This window comes from Pristiophorus japonicus, chromosome 14 (assembly GCF_044704955.1).
Source record: "Pristiophorus japonicus isolate sPriJap1 chromosome 14, sPriJap1.hap1, whole genome shotgun sequence".
NCBI lineage: Eukaryota > Metazoa > Chordata > Chondrichthyes > Pristiophoridae > Pristiophorus > Pristiophorus japonicus.
In genome coordinates this window covers 157,807,670-157,825,450 of record NC_091990.1, presented here as the reverse complement: position 1 = coordinate 157,825,450, position 17,781 = coordinate 157,807,670, and the positions used below count along the sequence as shown (strand labels likewise).

The window sequence follows — 17,781 nt, the reverse complement described above, 5'->3', positions numbered from 1 at the left end:
CCTCCTACTTACAAAATCGCCGCGAGTGGTAGGCTCCGCCCCCTGTGCGCCGCGCCAAGCAGACATCGAGCTCCCAGAATACCGCACTTTTTTTCCGCCGCCGTTTTCGGCGCGAAAAACAGGCGCCCAGCTCTGAGGTGCGCCTTTTTTGCCGCGTGTGGAAACTTGGGGCCCACGTTTCTGAAATTGCAATTTTCTCATGACCCCTTTCCCTTATGCTGCTCGTCGTAACATTTTCCAATGTAACTGATGTTCAATTGGTGGGCAATTAGCCCAACCTTTCGCCAACAATCACCTTTCTATTTGGAACTTGACAGATCGCAAGTTCTGGATTCAGTGCATGTGCAAGTGGAAATCTCAAACTCGCAGTCAATTTCAAAGACGGTTTGATGGTGTACTCTGAAAGTATGCCGTCATACTTACTGCAAATTCAGGACCATTGACTGATCTCATTACATGCTGTGTACATCTGCTCAGTTTGTTTCATTATATAATTCCTTTCATGGTACATTATTGATGTTTATAATCTGTATTTTATTGCCGAGAAGCGGAGGGGTCGGGACCGGCGAGGAGCGGAGGGGTCGGGACCGGCGAGGAGCGGAGGGGTCGGGACCGGCGAGGAGCGGAGGGGTCGGGACCGGCGAGGAGCGGAGGGGTCGGGACCGGCGAGGAGCGGAGGGGTCGGGACCGGCGAGGAGCGGAGGGGTCGGGACCGGCGAGGAGCGGAGGGGTCGGGACCGGCGAGGAGAGGAGGGGTCGGGACCGGCGAGGAGCGGAGGGGTCGGGACCGGCGAGGAGCGGAGGGGTCGGGACCGGCGAGGAGCGGAGGGGTCGGGACCGGCGAGGAGCGGAGGGGTCGGGACCGGCGAGGAGCGGAGGGGTCGGGACCGGCGAGGAGCGGAGGGGTCGGGACCGGCGAGGAGCGGAGGGGTCGGGACCGGCGAGGAGCGGAGGGGTCGGGACCGGCGAGGAGCGGAGGGGTCGGGACCGGCGAGGAGAGGAGGGGTCGGGACCGGCGAGGAGCGGAGGGGCCGGAGCCCAAAGGTGGAGCAACGTGGACAAGATCCAAGGGAGGTGCAGCACGGGCCAATTGTGAGGTCGTGAGGCTCACATTGCATACTATGAATTCCATGCAGAGAGAGAGCCTGTGGGAAGGAGGACAGTCAGAGTATGTTTGAGTTTGTGTGTATGTATTGGCATATGCTGCGGAGCCTGGCCTCCAGTCGTCTTGGATCCTCTTGCCACTGGACCAGGACCTTGCTCCGTCAAGTCAATGTGGTGGCTGGTGTGCAACGACCACCCCACGTTAAAAGAATTCACGCACAGGCATCTTCAACCGTTTAAAATTAGTTCATCAGTCAGCTGAGTACTCATTTTTAGTGTGAAAGCAAGTCATCCTCAACCTCAAGGGACTGCCTATGATGATGATATGATGATGATTTATTCTGTAACAAGTTTTGAATACATTTCTCCACCGTACAAGGAAATGGAGGGCATTCTTTTCTTGGGGTGGGGTGGTGGGTGGATTTTTTCAACTATAATATGGAAAATTTTGAGGAACGTGAACCTTTCTTTTCTCTTCTGGTCTAGAATGGGAATATTTGCTGCTCGGTCGATGTGGAGTGCCTCTACAACAACTGAAGCTCGTTCTATGGACTAGTCTACTTCCTGTACGGACAGTGCAGGTAATCGCTGAAACATACTGCAAAAAGGCCCTCACATTGTAGAACCAAAAGCTACCAAATGGAGCAAGATTTCCATGAGTTTGTGTGTCATTGAACTACCCTGCACTTTTGTGACTGTCCAGTTCAAAATGTTTCACTTTCAACTCAAGGTTGGGAGCTTCCATTGCCATGCTGTTAGAAAACAACACTCCTATATTTTTTTACAGCATTTTGGTGGCTGTAAATGGAAAACTGGATTGTTTTGTCTGATCTTACAGTTAAATATCTGTCCGAATTTGTTGTCCTGTTTTTATGTAAATCAATTATCTGTAATATTGTGTATTAACTCTTTGAGTACTAAATGTTTCTTGCCGCTTTCGAAACTCACACATTTCTTTGTCAAACAACTCAACATATTCACCTTCCATTCAACCCCACTGCTGAACATCATGAAGAAAAAAGTTACGCAAAGATACGAAACTATAGAACATGTATTTTAATTGTATTTTTTTTAAGAAGAATTCAAAATGGTTGCAGTGTATGAATTTTACATTTTTAATTTTGGTTGCAAAAATACAATGGCAGATTCTCACTGGGTTTTGAATTCTGCTGTACTTTAAAGGTAGAATAGCCTTCAGCTTCAGTACCAAATGAAAGATGCACATTCTCTTTTAACGCAACTGAAAGGTAGAACGAACCTAAAATGGCAGTGCAGTCTCTTTTCTGGTGATTTTTTGATCACGGCTAATGTCTAAAGAGGCAAAAGTTTGCCTTTGGTGTATTCAGCAAAAACACTGAATCAGAATTAAACAACTGACTACAAGCCTATGCATAAGCTGTTAGATTTTTCAAAAGTGATGTTGTTTGTTGAAATTGTACTTGTGCCTTCTTTTCTTCTGATGCATTTGTAATTCTAATTTTGGATATTCGCAAGATCTAACAGATGCATATTCTCAAGATGTCGCATGGTAGAATATTACTACTAGACTTAGTTTAAATGTTTAATTAATCGATTTGTCAGTTCAGTTGAAAAATAGCAAAAATCCTAAGGGCAATGAATATCTAACATATGGCAGGAATTTCCACAGGGTCTCCAGTGGGAGAGGGAAAGAAACCCCCCGAGAAATGGCGTAAACAGCTAAAAACGGGTATTTCCTCCAATGCTACAGTGGGAGGTTGGGGGAAGCTCGCAGAAATTCAGGGCCATTGTATTCTTTCATTGCAGCATTCTGGATCTGAATCTGGAACAGAAATCATATATTGGCTGGGCATTAAGGAATAAATAATTTCAGTTCAGGAGTCTTAATCCAATTTCCAACAATTATGAAGCAACAGTAGTAAATAAAACTAATACTAATATTAATACTAACTACCTTCTGAGTCACAACCGCTATAATTTAGAATAAAATAACCAAATGCTTTAAAATTATTTATCAAATGTACAGGTATCAGCACTTGGCTCAGTGGTAGTGCACTCAGCTCTGAGTTAGAAGGTCATGGATTCAAACCACACTCTAGAGATTTGAGCACATAAGCCAGGCTGACACTCTAATAAATTATAAACGTGCACCTTGTCATATCCAACATGAAAGTAACAATGCTTGATGATGTGACAATAAATGCCATTGTGTCACGGACTCTTCCTCGTGTTTCTTGTCAGCCAGTGGTCCAGTTGGTCGTACCCGCACCCCTGAGTCCGAAGGTTGTGGGTTCAAGTCCCACTCCAGAGACTTGAGCGCAAAAATCTAAGCTGACACTACAGTACAGTGCTAAGGGAGTGCTGCACTGTTGGAGGTGCCATATTTCGGATGAGACGTTAAATCGAGGATCTATCTGCCCTCTCAGATGGACGTAAAAGATTGCATGGCACTATTCGAAGAAGAGCAGGGGAGTTCTTCCCAGTGTTGGCTCAATATTTATCTCTCAACCAACAACATAAACAGATGATCTGAACCTTTCTTTGTGAAAATTGGCTACACCTTTCCCTATATTACAATAATGACTATACTCCAAAAGTGCCTCAGTGGCTGTTAATTGTTTTGGGAAGCCCTGCGGTCATGAAAGGCACTCTATAAATACAAGGGGCTAAAACTTTGTTTGCTTGGGGCTAAATATTTGTTTGCTTAGCACCTACTGTTAGCGCCCGAGAGGGATACTAATAGGCCGCTAAGCACTTACCGTCCAAGCGCCGCGCTGTTAGTGCCTGCCGCGAACTTCATTGGTGGTTTAGCGGCGGTGCTATCAGTTAGCACTGCGCACTCTAGTGCCCACCCACTTGGTGACATCATGAGTGTGCAACGCCACGTTAGCGTTGCGACCCCGAACTTCACTCCGTTTGCCTGCCGTAGCGCCTGGTGTTGTCACTGACCGAAAGAGTAGGTGTTCCCGGGGTGATATCATCAAGCAGGGACAGGTGGGTGTTAAGTGTAAAATCTTTTAACATCGCTGTGATTCTGTGAGGTCTGACATACAGCTGCTGATGTTTCCGATGCTCCCTTCAACTTTCTCTAATTTTTTGGGTGGTCCAGCTGACCTCCCCTTTAGGTGCTACAATACCAGTTGCCGAGTGGCAGAACTTCATGATCCTTGCAGCACTACCGCCCCATAGCGCCCTAAGAGTAGCGTGGAATAATTGCCTAGGCACCCCAATCTGTAATATTGAGGCGCTAATAGGGAATAATCTGGTTGGAGGTGGTAAACATCGCCCGGCGCTAAAATTAGTGCCCAGACAGTGTCACCGCCTCAAACCGGGCTACAACGAATTTTTAGCCCCTAAGTACTTTCTGCTTTGGTTTTCTAATATAATAAACCAATAATGAATGAAGCTTATGTAGTATTAGATGAAACAGATGTAAACACGTGACTCGCCAAATACTTTTTCTTTGTTAGTTATACCGCTACTGCTGTGTTAATAAAAAGGGGGTGAAATTGACCTTTTTTATAGCCTCCACGGGGCGCTAATAGATCGCAACGAGTTTATCGCCCGGTAGAAAGGGTCGATGGCGCCTTGGGGGAAATTTCCCTGGAGGTTTATGGGGCCGTTGTGCCGTTAGCGCTGCACCCCACGATTTGTGCCACGGGCTGGCGCATGCACAGCGATGACATTATTGCCATACACGCTGACACCTCACCGTCCTGCGCCGCCCCCTTTGCGCTCCACGGGGGAAATTGTCCCGCGGGCGGTGATTGATGCCACTGGCCGATGTCACTGCCAGAAGCTGGTGGACATCCACAGCTGGGGCGCCCTTAAAGGAGAGGCCATTTGCGCCATGGGCCACCATTTTTCATTCGGCCAACTCTTCTATCAGCCCGACAATGGCAGCCCTCACCTCGACCGGGCCACCATCCTGCAGCCCGACAGTCGGCCTGGTCGAGGACGTCCCTGGTGGCCCTGTGGCGGCCACCAGAGAGACTGCAGAGCGCACAGCGGCCCTCCTCCATAATTGAAGGGGAGGGGCATTCTGCCGCGTCAGCATGACGTGGAGCATCCGTGTCGCGTTAACGTTGCCGGCAGGGCGCTGGGCAACGGAGCACAGCACTGGACTCAACACCACGCTACCACTCGGGTACGCCCCTCCATGGACGCGGAGCATCTTCGCTATCACTCCGCCTCTATTGAGGGGTGGAAGGGCTGAATTACGCGCCGGGTGCGGAACTTCGGGCTGGGCGATAAATGTCCCGACCCCGGAAGGTTACCGCCTCCCAACGGGGTGCGGGGCAATTTAGTCCCCAAAGTGTTTTCAGATGCAAGACCAGCTATAGGAAGGATGTCAAGGCATTAGAGAGGGTGCAGAGGAGATTTACTAGAATGGTACCAGGGCTGAAAGACTTCAGTCACGTGGAGAGTCTGGAGAAGCTGGGGTTGATCTGCTTAGAGCAAAGAGGGTTAAGGGGAGATTTGATAGAGGTGTTTAAAATCTTTAAGGATTTTGATGAATAACTAATAAGAAACTTTTTCCAGTGGTAGAAGGGTCAGTAACCAGACGACACAAATTTAAAGTGAATGGCAGAAGAAACAGTGGTGACATGCAGAATTTTTTTTTTTACGCAGCAGGTTGTTAGGATCTGGAATGCACTGCCTGAAAGGGTGGTGGAAGCAGATTCAATAGTAACTTTCAAAAAAGAATTGGATAAATACTTGAAAAAGAAAATTTGCTGGGCGATGGGGAAGGAGGAGATGAATGGGTCTAATTATATTGCTCTTTCAATGAGCCAGCACAGGCACGAGGGACCAAATGGCGGCTTCCTGTGCTATGGTTTAACTTGGGAGATAATACGCCTCACCACTCATATTAAAGCAAAAGATGTAAGATCAGTTCCAGAAGGTAGTCTTGCTCCTCATGGTCTTTGTACTGGCTGCGACCTGGTGGGATGCTACGGTTTTTTTAATGTTCGAGGCAATTTGTTGAGTCCCAGGAACTTTGTAAACTTAATTTTTAATATTAATAGTGAGCTACTGACTCCCATCAGCTCTCTTGCCATTGAAATGTAACTGGCATTCAGGTGCTGTCGGGCTCATTGCAAGAGCCTTTGTTTTAATTTTTTTATTGGTCTCCTTCCACCCCCCCGCCCCCCACCCAGCATCATCACCGGTGGTGATGTGTTTCCCAAAGCGAATTCTCTGACCAGAGGGATGCTGTGCAAGGCACGCTTTGTATCCACCTGTCAGGTCTCCACGTCTGCAGCTGATTAGTACATGTTGTGGCTCCAACATTAAAAGTAGATCCTGGCAAAAGGTCCGATGGCACAGATACACATGAAGGCCTGACCAAGCATATGGTTCTTCATATAGCTCTTTGGAAACACACCACTCACAGCATGGTCGAGCATGGTCAGTGCTTCGATGCTGGGGATGTTGGCCTAAGCGAGAACACTGACATCGGTGCGCCTATCCTGCCAGTGGATTTGCAGGATCTTGCAGAGGCAGCGTTGGTGGTACTTCTCCAGCACTTTGCGATGTCTGCTGTATATGGTCCATGTCTCTGAGCCATATAGGACGGTGGGTATCACTACTGCCCTGTAGACCTTAAGCTTGTTGCCAGATTTGAGGTCCTGGTCTTCAAACACTCTCTTCCTCATGGGGACCGAAGGCTGCGCTGGTACACTGGAGGTGGTGTTGGACCTCGTCATCGATATCTGCCCTTGCTGATAGTAGGCTCCCGAGGTATGGAAAATGGTCCACTGATCACGTTCGGCCAGCTCTGTTGGCCAGGTCACATTGTCCGCATGCCCAACACGAGACTCCTTAAGCAAGCGCTCTACTCAGAACTCCGCCACGGCAAGCGAGCCCAAGGTGGGCAGAGGAAACGTTTCAAGGACGCCCTCAAAGTCTCCTTGATAAAGTACAACATCCCCACCGGCACCTGGGAATCCCTGGTCCAAGACCGCCCAAAATAGAGGAAGAGCATCCGGGAGGGCATTGAGCACCTCGAGTCTCGTCGCCGAGAGCATGCAGAAATCAAGCGCAGACAGCGGCAAGAGCATGTGGCAAACCAGACTCCCCATCCATCCTTTCCTCCAACCAATGTCTGTTTCACCTGTGACAGAGACTGTAATTTCCATATTGGATTGTTCAGTCACCTGAGAACTCACTTTTAGAGTGGAAGCAAGTCTTCCTCGATTCCAAGGGACTGCCTATGATGATGAATCACATCATGTCATACATAACATGCTACTGCATAAAAGACAACATGTCAAAGTGATTATCAGCCAGCAAAGACTGGCCGCACCTGACAAGACTCCATCAAACATATTTCTCGGCATTGTCACACATACCTATCAAAGACTGCTAGCCTAGATGCTGTGAAGATAGTTCACCACAGAAAAGACAGCAGCAGAGCTATGCCAAAAGCTAAAAGTACATCTGTTGATAACATACACCATAGAACTGGCACAGTACAGGTCAACTGTGTCGCCCCAAGTATGCCTCCAGTCCAGCCAGGCTGCTGTAATAATGGCATATGTTCATTGGCTGTAACGCTCTTTGGGATGTCCTGAGGCTGTGGAAGGCTCTATATAAATACAAGTCTTTCTTTCCCTTTCTTTCGCTCTCTCTTTTCCTCTCTCTCTCTCTCTCTTTCTCGCTTTGTTTCTCTCTTTCTCTCTCTCTTTCTTTCTCGCTCTCTTTCTTTCTCGCTCTCTCTCTGTTTCTCACTCTCTTTTGCCATCTTTCTCGCTCTTTCTCACTCGTTTTCTCTCTCCTTTTCTTTCTCTTCTCTCTCCTTTTCTATTTTTCTCTCTTTCTGGGAGTTCTACAGGCTACTATATCATGTGACTGCAGACTCATGGCTGCATCTTGTGTTTCTTTTCTCTTCATTTTTACATGGCACTTCATAATCTTAAAACTTAGGAATTGCTAGATGAATAAAGGCCAAGGTCCATCTAGTTCACCTTCTACTATCCCGGTAGTTGCCCACTACAATGCAATCTTTTGCCTTTTTAGCCTTGGCAAAGGCTGCTAATAGGTTCAGTGGCTTTTTTAACATTGCTAACTTTCATAATTTTTGGCACTATAATACAGCACTTCCCTTTAATTGTCCCCATCTGTTTAAATTTTACTTACATATAATTTTCTATTCCCACTGCCATTATGCTTCCTACACCTGCCAAAATTTGCACATGGATCTGTGAATAAATCTGCAAATAAACTGACCATGAAATTTGAGCACTATTGGCTTCATATGCTTAGTACCGGTTCTTAACCATTTAGAACTGATGAACACCAGCAGATGAGAATTGTCTCTGTGTGGCCTGACAACACATTGGCCGAAAATTTCCTCAGAGCAGCCCCATCTCCATCGGCATCACATCGCCGGAAATGCGGCGGAAACCCAGTTCGGAGTTTCCGCCACACTTCCGATCAAATTGCAGCAGGAGCAGCACCTCCGAGAAAATTCCGGACCATTATAGCACATGGTAGCTCATGGGATACAAAATGGCTGCTTGATAGTGCAGCAAATGGAACATGTGTTTTTCTATCCCTCGTTCATGGTCTGGCTCTACATAGGCCCAGTAGCACCTTTCACCACATGAGGTATTGCTGCTGATGGTGGTGCCACCAGCTTAAAAATATATATAATTACACCTCCATAAATGTTCAATATTTTGTTTAATTCTGTGATCTACTCTTTCAGGGCCTGAACTAGATGCAGGGGGAAATTAATAAAAACTCTCTGAACTCCAGCACATTTACGAGCCAACAACAGATTTGATTTGACTTGCTTTATATTTTCTTTTAAGGGGACGGGTTTTTTCACTCCAAATGTTATGATTTAATAATGACACAGTTCACTAGGAGGCCAGCATTAGAACATTGAAGAATTTCCCCTGGTGCTCTGTTAATGTCTGCAGCCTTGCAACCTTGGCATTTATCCAGTATGTATTGGCTGTAATGCACTTTGGGACGTCTGGCGGTCGTGAAAGGCCCTATATAAATGAAAGTCTTTCTTTCTCTGGGGCCTAACTCTCAGTCAGAATCATGGGATGGAAGTTCCTCAATCTGCTGGCAATAAGGGCCTTAACTAAAATTAGTTATGGTAGTTTTCTGACAGTTCTTAGTGCATTTACGTCCACATCACCGAATAGTCAGTAATTCAGCACTGACTGGTGATCTCGCTCTAAGGCAGCACATTTATATAAGAACATAAGAACATAAGAATTAGGAACAGGAGTAGGCCATCTAGCCCCTCGAGCCTGCTCCGCCATTCAATAAGATCATGGCTTATCTGGTCGTGGACTCAGCTCACTTACCCGCCCTCTCCCCGTAACCCTTAGTTCCTTTATTGGTTAAAAATCTATCTATCTTTGACTTGAAAACATTCAATGAGCTAGCCTCAACTGCTTCCTTGGGCAGAGAATTCCACAGATTCACAACCCTCTGGGAGAAGAAATTCTTTCTCAACTCGGTTTTAAATTGGCTCCCCCGTATTTTGAGGCTGTGCCCCCTAGTTCTAGACTCCCCTACCAGTGGAAACAACCTCTCTGTCTCTATCTTGTCTATCCCTTTCATGATTTTAAATGTTTCTATAAGATCACCCCTCATCCTTCTGAACTCCAACGAGTAAAGACCCAGTCTACTCAATCTATCATCATAAGGTAACCCCCTCATTTCTGGAATCAGCCTAGTGAATCGTCTCTGTACCCCTTCCAAAGCTAGTATATCCTTCCTTAAGTAAGGTGACCAAAACTGCACGCAGTACTCCAGGTGCGGCCTTACCAATACCTTATACAGTTGCAGCAAGACCTCCCTGCTTTTGTACTCCATCCCTCTCGCAATGAAGGCCAAATTCCATTCACCTTCCTGATTACCTGCTGCACCTGCAAACTAACCTTTTGGGATTCATGCACAAGGACCCCCAGGTCCCTCTGCACCACAGCATGTTGTAATTTCTCCCCATTCAAATAATATTCCCTTTTACTGTTTTTTTTCCCAAGGTGGATGACCTCACACATTCCGACATTGTATTCCATCTGCCAAACCTTAGCCCATTCGCTTAACCTATCCAAATCTCCTTGCAGCCTCTCTGAGTCCTCTACACAACCCGCTTTCCCACTAATCTTTGTGTCATCTGCAAATTTTGTTGCACTACACTCTGTCCCCTCTTCTAGGTCATCTGTGTATATTGTAAACAGTTGTGGTCCCAGCACTGATCCCTGTGGCACACCACTAACCACTGATTTCCAACCCGAAAAGGACCCATTTATCCCGACTCTCTGCTTTCTGCTCGCCAGCCAATTCTCTATCCATGCTAATACATTTCCACTGACTCCGCGTACCTTTATCTTTTGCAGTAACCTTTTGTGTGGCACCTTATCGAATGCCTTTTGGAAATCTAAATACACCACATCCATCGGTACACCTCTATCCACCATGCTCGTTATATCCTCAAAGAATTCCAGTAAATTAGTTAAACATGATTTCCCTTTCATGAATCCATGCTGCGTCTGCTTGATTGCACTATTCCTATCCAGATGTCCCGCTATTTCTTCCTTAATGATAGTTTCAAGCATTTTCCCCACTACAGATGTTAAACTAACCGGCCTATAGTTACCTGCCTTTTGCCTGCCCCCTTTTTTAAACAGAGGCGTTACATTAGCTGCTTTCCAATCCGCTGGTACCTCCCCAGAGTCCAGAGAATTTTGGTAGATTATAACGAATGCATCTGCTATAACTTCCACCATCTCTTTTAATTTAGGGAAGAGAAATCATGTAGGAGCTAACAGCCTCTCTTTGCTAAATTGCTATTTCAGCCAAATTATAGCTTTATGGCAATTCTTGAAATTCAGAAAACAGCTTCAAAGAAAATATGTGATGACCACATGAAAGAGATAGCTCAACATGAAATGCACCATGCTCAGTGTTAAACTGGAGGCCTTTGATTGATTGGCTGTATTGCCTAACACATAACAAGCATTCTTATTTTAGTTTTACTGCCATATTTTTATTTCACTTTTATTAACGGCGATTGCATGGAACTCTTTGCGAAATGCTTTTGTTTCAATTTGTTCTCGGGATGGAAACAACACATTTATTGCTCATTCCTCGATGCCCTGGGAATGTGACCTTCTCTTGAACTGCTGCAGTTCTTGTGTTAATGCGTTCCGACAATGGTGTTAGACAGGGGATTCCAGAATTTCCCTCGCAATTATGAAGGAATAACCAGAATAGGAAAAATAAATGCTAGGTTTCTTTGCTTTGGCTCAAGTTTCTTTCCGTCTATAAAAGAACAGGCTTTGGGCCTTCATTTGCACAGTCGAGGAACGCTGCAAAGTCTTTAACCAAATTGATTCATGAGAAGCGATGAGGTAATTTGATATTCAAACAGCAAGCGACTTGTGTCCATGTCTTCTGGCAAATTTCCAAATTTCATGTGTCTTTTTAGTTTCAACTTGTGCTGAGTAACTGGTTTAACAAGCCTGAGTATAGTGATCCTTGATGTCTCACCGCACAATAACTGGAGAATAACACAACAGCTTGAAATGCAGCAACACGTTCAACAGCAAGACAGCAACCATGAAAATGAAACTCAAGGGAGTTTGTAAATCTCATCTGAACCCTCAGATGTGTTACATCCAGAAGATACACTGCAGCGTGTCTTCTTTATAATAAATACAGTTGCGGTTCATGGGGTCACCTTTTAACTACTTTTGATTCTTTTTTTGTGAGCAGTGAATGGCAACCTCAGCTGCTTTGAACTGAAGTGATATTGCACCACATGACTTGAAAGGCAGTGTCAGAGTCTTGTTTCTCTATATGCTGCATACCTTTAATAAGAACATAAGAAATAGGAGAGGAGTTGGCCATTCGGCCTCTCGAGCCTGCTCCGCCATTCAATAAGATCATGGCTGATCTGATCTTGGCCTCAACTCCACTTCCCTGCCCGCTCCCCATAATCCTTGACTCCCTTATCGTTCAAAAATCTGTCTATCTCCAGCTTAAATATATTCAATGACCCAGCCTCCACAGTTCTCTGAGGCAGAGAATTCCAAAGATTAACGACCCTCTGAGAGAAGAAATTCCTCCTCATTTCCATTTTAAATGGGCGTCCCCTTATTCTGAAACTATGCCCCCTAGCTCTAGATTCACCCACGAGGGGAAACATCCTCGCTGCGTCTACCCTGTCAAGCCTCCTCAGAATCGTATATGTTGTGTTGGGAATTATAGCATATTGGTTATGTTACTGTAATTCAGAGGTAATCCAGAGGCCTGGATTAATAGTCTGGAGACATGAGTTCAAATCCCACTAAGGCAGCTGCATTTAAATTCAGTTAATTAAATAAATCTGGAATAAAAAGCTAGTATCAGTAATAGTGTCCGTGTAACTACCAGATTGCTGTATAAAACCCATCTGGTTCAATAATTCCCTTTAGGGAAGGAAATCTGCCATCCTTACCTGGTCTGGTCGAAATGTGAGTCCAGACCTACACCATGTGATTGACTCTTAACTGCTCTCTGAAATGGCCAGCAAGCTACTCACTTATGCCAATTAAAGGGCAATTAGGGATGGGCAATGAATGCTGGCCTTGCTAGTGATGCCCACGTTGCATGACTACATTTAAGAAATATATTTTAATAATATAATTCCAAGAGATTATTAATGAACTTGTTTTGAAGTAGTCCCATCAATCAGCCGTGTAGGAATTCTGACCTTGGGGTTCATAAGAGCACATCTGATCTCATACAAGACCTGTAGGATATGCACAGTGACAAATACCCTTCATATTCAAAGAGTGAGGAAGACTGTATAACTGAATGGGAATTCACAAAGGTGCTGTAATTTCCGAGTTTGCTGATTTATAAAACAATGTCAGTAAATATGGTGGAATGTAAGCGACAAGTACTAATGGATATATGTTGCAGCATTCTGCAGCTGCTCAGTCAGATTGAAAAGGGAGTTATTTTGTTCTAGCTCGGACCAGATGTTAGCTAACAAATTTTCAGGAGACACCACAAAAGTGAAGCAAATGGTACAAAGCAGTACTTTGCCAGAGAGCCTAAAAGGGCTACGTGTGGTCTTGGGTAGGTTAATTATAGTTGAAGAGAGTGCGACTTGGGAGTGCGGAGAATATAAGAGATGCATGATTCACTGTGGGGACTATCCCAGGAAACAAGTGTACTGTAATAAAGTCAGCTACCTTCTCAAATTCACGTGCCGAGCTATGACTCAAGTATGCCACTTAGCCCATGAAGACCTGCAGGGACAGTCAACCATCGACAATGTACTATCAGTGGAATACATATCACCTTTCGCTTTGGTGCATTGTAAACTCACCCTGTGCCGGTTGCACTAATAGGTGCTTCTCCTAGTTGAAATGGACAGTAGTGGGTGGCTTTATAGCCAACTATATATCCAACTGCAGGGGACATAGAAAGTTTACTGCCTCTGGTTTCCTTTGTTAGAGTAGCTGTGCAATTCTTTTAGAGGCAGTGCCACTGTCAATTGTGCATGGATATCTGATAACACAGAGCTACAACTGACATCGGTGCCAACCATCTGCTCCAAAGCTACTCCAAAGATGCCATGCTGGAAGATATTTGCCCAGTATGCCCACTGTTCTGTCTGAATATAGAATGGTGGACATCAATGAAGTGATATCCCTCCCTGCCTTTAACTGTTTTTCAAGCAAGTTGATGCTAAATTGAATTTTGGGCTCCAATGCCCCTGTGAGTTCTCCTGAATATCTGGGCTGGTGATGGTTGGTTCTTTGGTGACTGTACTGTTTGGATTCAGCTGGAGGTTACCATTGACCTTCTTATTCTATAAAAAAACAAAATACTACACTGCAAGCAAATTTATATGGGTGGAGCATTGTTATGAGTTGCTCTGTTATGCACTTGAGTAGCATTATTTTGTGATTTTGCAAAAGGATATAGATAGGCTAAGTGAGTGGGCAAAAACTTGGCAGATGGAGTATAATGTTGGAAGGTGTGAGGTCATGCACTTTGGCAGAAAAAAAATTAAAGAGCATGTTATTATTTAAATGGAGAAAGATTGCAAAGTTCCGCAGTACAGCGGGACCTGGGGTACTTGTGCATGAAGCACAAAAGGATAGTATGCAGGTATAGCAAGTGATCAAGAAGGTACTTTGGTCTTTATTGCAAAGGAGATGGAGTATAAAAGCAGGGAAGTCTTGCTACAGCTACAGCTATATAAGGTATTGGTGAGGCCACATCTGGAATACTGGGTGCAGTTTTGGTTTCCATATTTATGAAAGGATATACTTGCTTTGGAGGCAGTTCAGAAAAGGTTCACTAGGTTGATTCCGGGGATGAGGGGGTTGACTTATGAGGAAAGGTTGAGTAGGTTGGGCCTCTACTCATTGGAATTCAGAAGAATGAGAGGTGATCTTATTGAAACGTATAAGATTATGAGGGGGCTTGACAAGGTGGATGCAGAGAGGATGTTTCCATTGATGGGGGATACTAGAATGAGAGGGCATGATCTTAGAATAAGGGGCTGCCCATTTAAAACAGAGCTGAGGTGAAATTTCTTCTCCTAGGGAGTTGTTAATCTGTGGAATTCGCTGCCTCAGAGAGGTGTGGATGCTGGGACATGGAATAAATTTAAGACAGAAATAGACAGTTTCTTAAACGATAAAGGAATAAGGGGTTATGGGGAGCAGGCAGGGAAGTGGAGCTGAGTCCATGATCAGATCAGCCATGATCTTATTGAATGGTGGAGCAGGCTCGAGGGGCTGTATGGCCTACGCCTGTTCCTATTTCTTATGTTCTTATGTAAGTGATGTAATGTTTCACTCAAACCGTAGAATATCTGAATCACGTGGTATATACTCCAATCTCCACAGAAATCTCCCTGTACATTCCAACCTCTTCCTCTCAAAAATTTACTGTTTGAAAGTTTAAATAGCAAGATCAATTTGTAGTCTGGGCAACCTGTACTCTCCTGTACCCTCCTTTTTATGTGTATATTTTACTTTTAAACATGAGATCATTGGAGACTGATCAATAATGATTTGGTCAATAAAAACTGCTTGCTGCAGAATACTTTTTCTCCCTGGACCATGCAATTTGCATAACCTGTCTATTTCACGTTCTCTACCTTTTTTACTACTACAAACAACTTGCATTTATGTAGTGTCTTTAATGTAGTAAAACGTCCCAAGGTGCTTCACAGGACCAGGAGCAAACAAAATTTAACACTGAGCCACATAAGAAGATACTTAGACAATTGACCAAAAACTTGGTCAAAGAGTGAGGTTTTAAGGAGTATCTTAAAGGAGGAATGAGAGGTGGAGAGCTTTAGGGAGGGAATTCCAGAGTTTAGGGCCTAGGCAGTTGAATACATGCAGAATACCATTTTTAAAATTTTTTTTTACAACTACCACTTCACATCATGCGCATACACGTTCTGTGCTGTTTCTTTTCAGTTGTACTCACGCCTAATTCAGTCCTGCCCAGGTCCGTCACAGAATTCACCATCACTGTCATGTGCTCCCACATTTTCTGCATATTAAGGCGCGCTCTCATTCACCAGAAATGTGGGAGCTCATGATCCATAGCAGAGTTCATCAAGACGTGCTGGGTCTATTTGGTAAAATGTGATTTTATTTTTCAGATGCTGGCTTTCAGCTTCTTTTCCAATGCAGCTGCTCACTTCACAACTGAATTGATGATCTGCCCGTCTTCAATCATAGCTTGTTAGATCTTGAGAAATGATAAAGGATTGCTATTGCAGGCGTACCATGATTTCCTTTTTTTTTGCAAGTATCATTTGTGTGTTCAGGAAGTGCGTGTTTCAAAAACCCCTACCCTTGCAATTTCACGATCAGTTAATTTATCTCGTCAATTCATTCCGTTTTCTTTAACTAGGAAATTCGGCTCCAAAATAAGTTGTTGAATATCATTGGAATAAGAAATGGTCATTCAGCATGTCCCGCTGTCTCTTTTTATACCAAAAGTAAAATTGAAAACCGTTGAGTTGTTTTATTGCACAATGTGGCTCCATTTAATATGACATTGTAAAGAAGAGTAATTTTTGCTGCAGTCAAATTGATGGGATATGGAGGAAACATCGCCTTACATGAGAGGAAAGAAAAGGCATCCAATTTAACTTGCTCCATGGTTTGCTGTCTCTTGACCAATAATTTTCTGAACAATAAAACAGAAATATGTATTTGTTATGTTAATTGTGACTAGAATCTAATTAATTTAGTGATTGAGGATTGTTCTTAAAATATAACTCCATAATTCAACTCAGGTTTCAGTGCATGACATTTAGTTTACTTTGGAAAGCATTGTGATGACGTGGAATTATTTGCAAATTGTAGCTAAGATAAACCCTTTGAGTAATCTACTGGATTCCCTTTGCACTGCTGAATGAATGAACAGCTGATCAAGTAAGGATTTGTGTGACATATTATGAGGTGGAACGCCTGGCATTAAAGCATACTGGATCATTGACAATAATTGTTCTGAGTAAGCTCAAATTATTTTGTATCCATTTTTAATGTTGTGCAAACATTCCAAACTCAATTTGCTGTAAATAACATTCCTTTCTTTCTCACCATACCTGCAATGTTGGGACCAAATACTTTCCCAAGTATCTGCTTGTATTTCAAAACTTCAGACAAGATTAATATTATATAATCTTTCAAGGATATTATTTGATATCATTTGGTGTTACTTGTTTTAAATGATGGGAAAGAGCTGGCTTGTTGTGAATTAGCCAGGTTGTATTCTCCTCTCATGGAGACCAGCTTGCTGTTGTGTTTATACGTTATTCATGATCAAACATTTGTTTTATGTTTGAAACGTTGGTACGGTTTAATTTTCCTTTCGCTATCAGTTTCAATGTCATGTGTAATATGCTTTCTTGATGGCTCTCAAGGTCGTGCTTGAAGCACCATGTGTTTTATTTTTAATTTCTAGCAAGCTGGTATTGTACACTTTATATTGCAAAGCTGCCCATCGTGTGATTCTTGGAATGTTTCATTTGTCATGAATGTAAATTGTATTTCATACCCGAAGTATTGCATCCTAACCGAGACGAATAATGAGAATTAATTTGGAAATGTTTTAAACTGTCTCGAGTTATCATCAACGTAACCCCTTGTGTGTGGGTAGTTTCAAGTAAGTTATGAATAAAAGTTTAATTGATCCCAGCATGATACAAGTGACTTAATTCAGCTGTTCAGCACTGCCTATGTTTTAATTTGTTATTTGTGTAATCCATGAAAGCATTAGCTGTAATCTCACAAATTTATTTTAAGGTTTTTAGTCTGAATCATTTGATGTACATAAAAGGTTAAGTGGTGTTGGTAGAATTGTGCTGTGATGAAGAGCTTCTATCTGTACATCGAGGGAATGTTTCCATTTAAAAATATTTAAAGGTTATTTACTTTGATACCTGCCTTTGACGGGATATTAAAGAATGGTGCATTTTAATCTGCTATGTTGCATAATCTAACATTAAATGTGGATTTTTGTATCGCGGCAATTGTTTTTTTTTTGTAAATCTACCTAGACTGGCCACTCTGCCAATGAACTACCATTCTGCCCATGAACAATTGTTGACTATTCTTGTTGTAAGTCAGGAACTCCAGCTGGTATATCTCTTCTCACCGGCAGTTTTGATATCCTAATCTCAAAGAAATGATT

At 43.7% G+C, this 17,781-nt stretch overlaps 1 protein-coding gene across 1 annotated transcript in view; it reads left to right on the top strand.

The window, feature by feature from the left end:
• The window catches only part of LOC139280163 (protein kinase C-binding protein NELL1-like), a 1,006,941-nt gene extending 1,003,661 nt beyond the window's left edge, over positions 1-3,280 (top strand). Inside the window, exon 20 of the mRNA XM_070899716.1 lies at positions 1,591-3,280. Within this exon, the coding sequence (XP_070755817.1) occupies positions 1,591-1,641 (51 nt within the window). The 3' untranslated portion in view covers positions 1,642-3,280. The remainder of the gene's footprint in view (positions 1-1,590) is intronic.
• Positions 3,281-17,781: the final 14,501 nt, after the last annotated feature.